The sequence below is a fragment of the Orycteropus afer genome, unplaced genomic scaffold (assembly GCF_000298275.1).
Source record: "Orycteropus afer afer isolate SDZICR_OR568_19922 unplaced genomic scaffold, OryAfe1.0 scaffold00871, whole genome shotgun sequence".
NCBI lineage: Eukaryota > Metazoa > Chordata > Mammalia > Tubulidentata > Orycteropodidae > Orycteropus > Orycteropus afer.
Genome location: NW_006922458.1, coordinates 116,456 through 117,635, shown reverse-complemented (window position 1 = coordinate 117,635; position 1,180 = coordinate 116,456). Strand labels below are relative to the sequence as shown.

At 66.9% G+C, this 1,180-nt stretch overlaps 1 protein-coding gene across 1 annotated transcript in view; it reads left to right on the top strand.

Annotated features, from left to right (window-relative positions):
* Positions 1-329, top strand: part of LOC122151906 (collagen alpha-1(III) chain-like) — a 42,683-nt gene extending 42,354 nt beyond the window's left edge. The window contains exon 17 of the mRNA XM_042783320.1: positions 174-329. Coding sequence (XP_042639254.1) covers positions 174-329 — 156 coding nt within the window. The remainder of the gene's footprint in view (positions 1-173) is intronic.
* Positions 330-1,180: the final 851 nt, after the last annotated feature.

Sequence of the window (1,180 nt, the reverse complement as noted above, 5' to 3'; positions counted from 1 at the left end):
GGCTCACAGGCGCAATGTTAGGTGCCCGCCCACCGGCCGTCGTGGCGGTACGTTGGACACAGCGCGGGGTGAGAGCGGGGTACCCCTTTCTTTCGACTTCCACTGACCCTTCTTCCCGAGGCCCAGGCCTTAAGAGGGGGCCGGGAGCTTCTCATTCCTCTCCTGCCCCGCAGGCAGTCGCCTGGGCGCAAGTCCCATCGTTCTTGCGCCCCCTTGTTCCAGCTGGAGAGTCCCTTCTCCTTTCTGAGGCCAGGGGCGCGGTGACAGATGCGCCCCCGTTACCTTTCCCCCGGCCTCGGAGCTGTGGACACTCGGGCATAGCCTTCTGATCGCGCCACCGGGAGCGGGTGATGCCGAGTCACCGAGTCGCAGCCCGGACGCAACTTAAGGCAGAGAGACAGTGCCAGACTCTGATGCCACCAGGCCCTCGTCCAAGCGGAGTGCGTCCGCGGGCAGCTGCAGGCCCCAGGCTTCTGCCGGGGTTTAGTCTCCGGGACAATCACGATGGAGGGGCCACCACCCCCATTTTCCAGGAGGGAAAACGGGGCTCGGAGAGACGCGGGGGCCGCCCAGCTGGTAAGTGGCTCCCAGAGGCCTGAGACTTCGACGCGTGGGCCCTGGGTGCGTCCGCACCGACGCCCTGAGCGCCGTGGGGCGGCGCAGCAGCGGGCTGAGCGCGGAGGCGAAGGAACACTGCGCCTTCAGGTGCGCTGCGAGGCAGCCAGCGTTCCTCCAGCGGCCGGCTCACAGCCCGCGCGCCCGCGGCTGCCGGGAAGGCCTCCGGAGCCCGGTGGCTGCGCGACCTCGGCCTCTCGGGCGGGGCAGGCTGGCCGTCATTTCCTCACCCGCGAAGGGACATGCCCACGATCTTCGCGGTCGGAACCCGAGTGGGAAGGGCCGAGCTCCAGAATCAGGCGGCGGCCCCAAGCACTACCCTGCGCGCCACTGGCTGGGCGACCGCAGGCGGTGAGAACCTCTTGGGAGAAGGTTTCCTCACCTGTGCTCCCGAGGCGCGGCGTCCCCCGGGCTGGCACACAGTCAGGGCTTAATACCTAGCAGCTAAGAGCCCTGGTGGCGCCGTTGTTAAGTGTTCGGCTGTGAACCGCAAGGTCGACATTTCTAACCCCCCAGCCACTCTGCTGGAGAAAGACATGATTATCTGCTTCCGGAAAGATTACAG